A 286-nucleotide genomic window follows, 5' to 3' on the forward strand; every position below is an offset into this window, starting at 1 on the left:
GCCCCAGGCTCACATAGTCCGTAACGAAGTCCTTCTCCTCCACTTTCCTCTTCTTGCTGCTGCTCAGGTACTCGGCAATGGCTCGCGCCCGGTCCCCGTTGGGCAGAGCCAGGGAGCTCTGGGGCAGGGGGACGCAGAGTTAGGGGCCAGGGACACTGTGCCTGGCTGCTGGGACAGGCAGCACCAACACGGAGCTGGACTCCTGGAGCAGGGAAGGCTCAGAGCAGCCCCTGACCAGAGCCTTCAGCCACAGAATGGTCCAAGGGAAGGAAAAGGCACTTACTGG

The 286-nt window shown here is 62.6% G+C and overlaps 1 protein-coding gene across 1 annotated transcript in view; it reads right to left on the minus strand.

Moving 5' to 3' along the window:
- LOC103805815 (transducin-like enhancer protein 1) overlaps positions 1–286 on the minus strand; it is a gene marked incomplete at both ends in the record, with an annotated part of 2,046 nt that overhangs the window by 571 nt on the left and 1,189 nt on the right. Inside the window, 1 exon segment of the mRNA XM_009078477.1 lies at positions 14–118. Coding sequence (XP_009076725.1) covers positions 14–118 — 105 coding nt within the window.

The sequence above is a fragment of the Acanthisitta chloris genome, unplaced genomic scaffold, assembly GCF_000695815.1.
Source record: "Acanthisitta chloris isolate BGI_N310 unplaced genomic scaffold, ASM69581v1 scaffold20787, whole genome shotgun sequence".
Lineage (NCBI taxonomy): Eukaryota > Metazoa > Chordata > Aves > Passeriformes > Acanthisittidae > Acanthisitta > Acanthisitta chloris.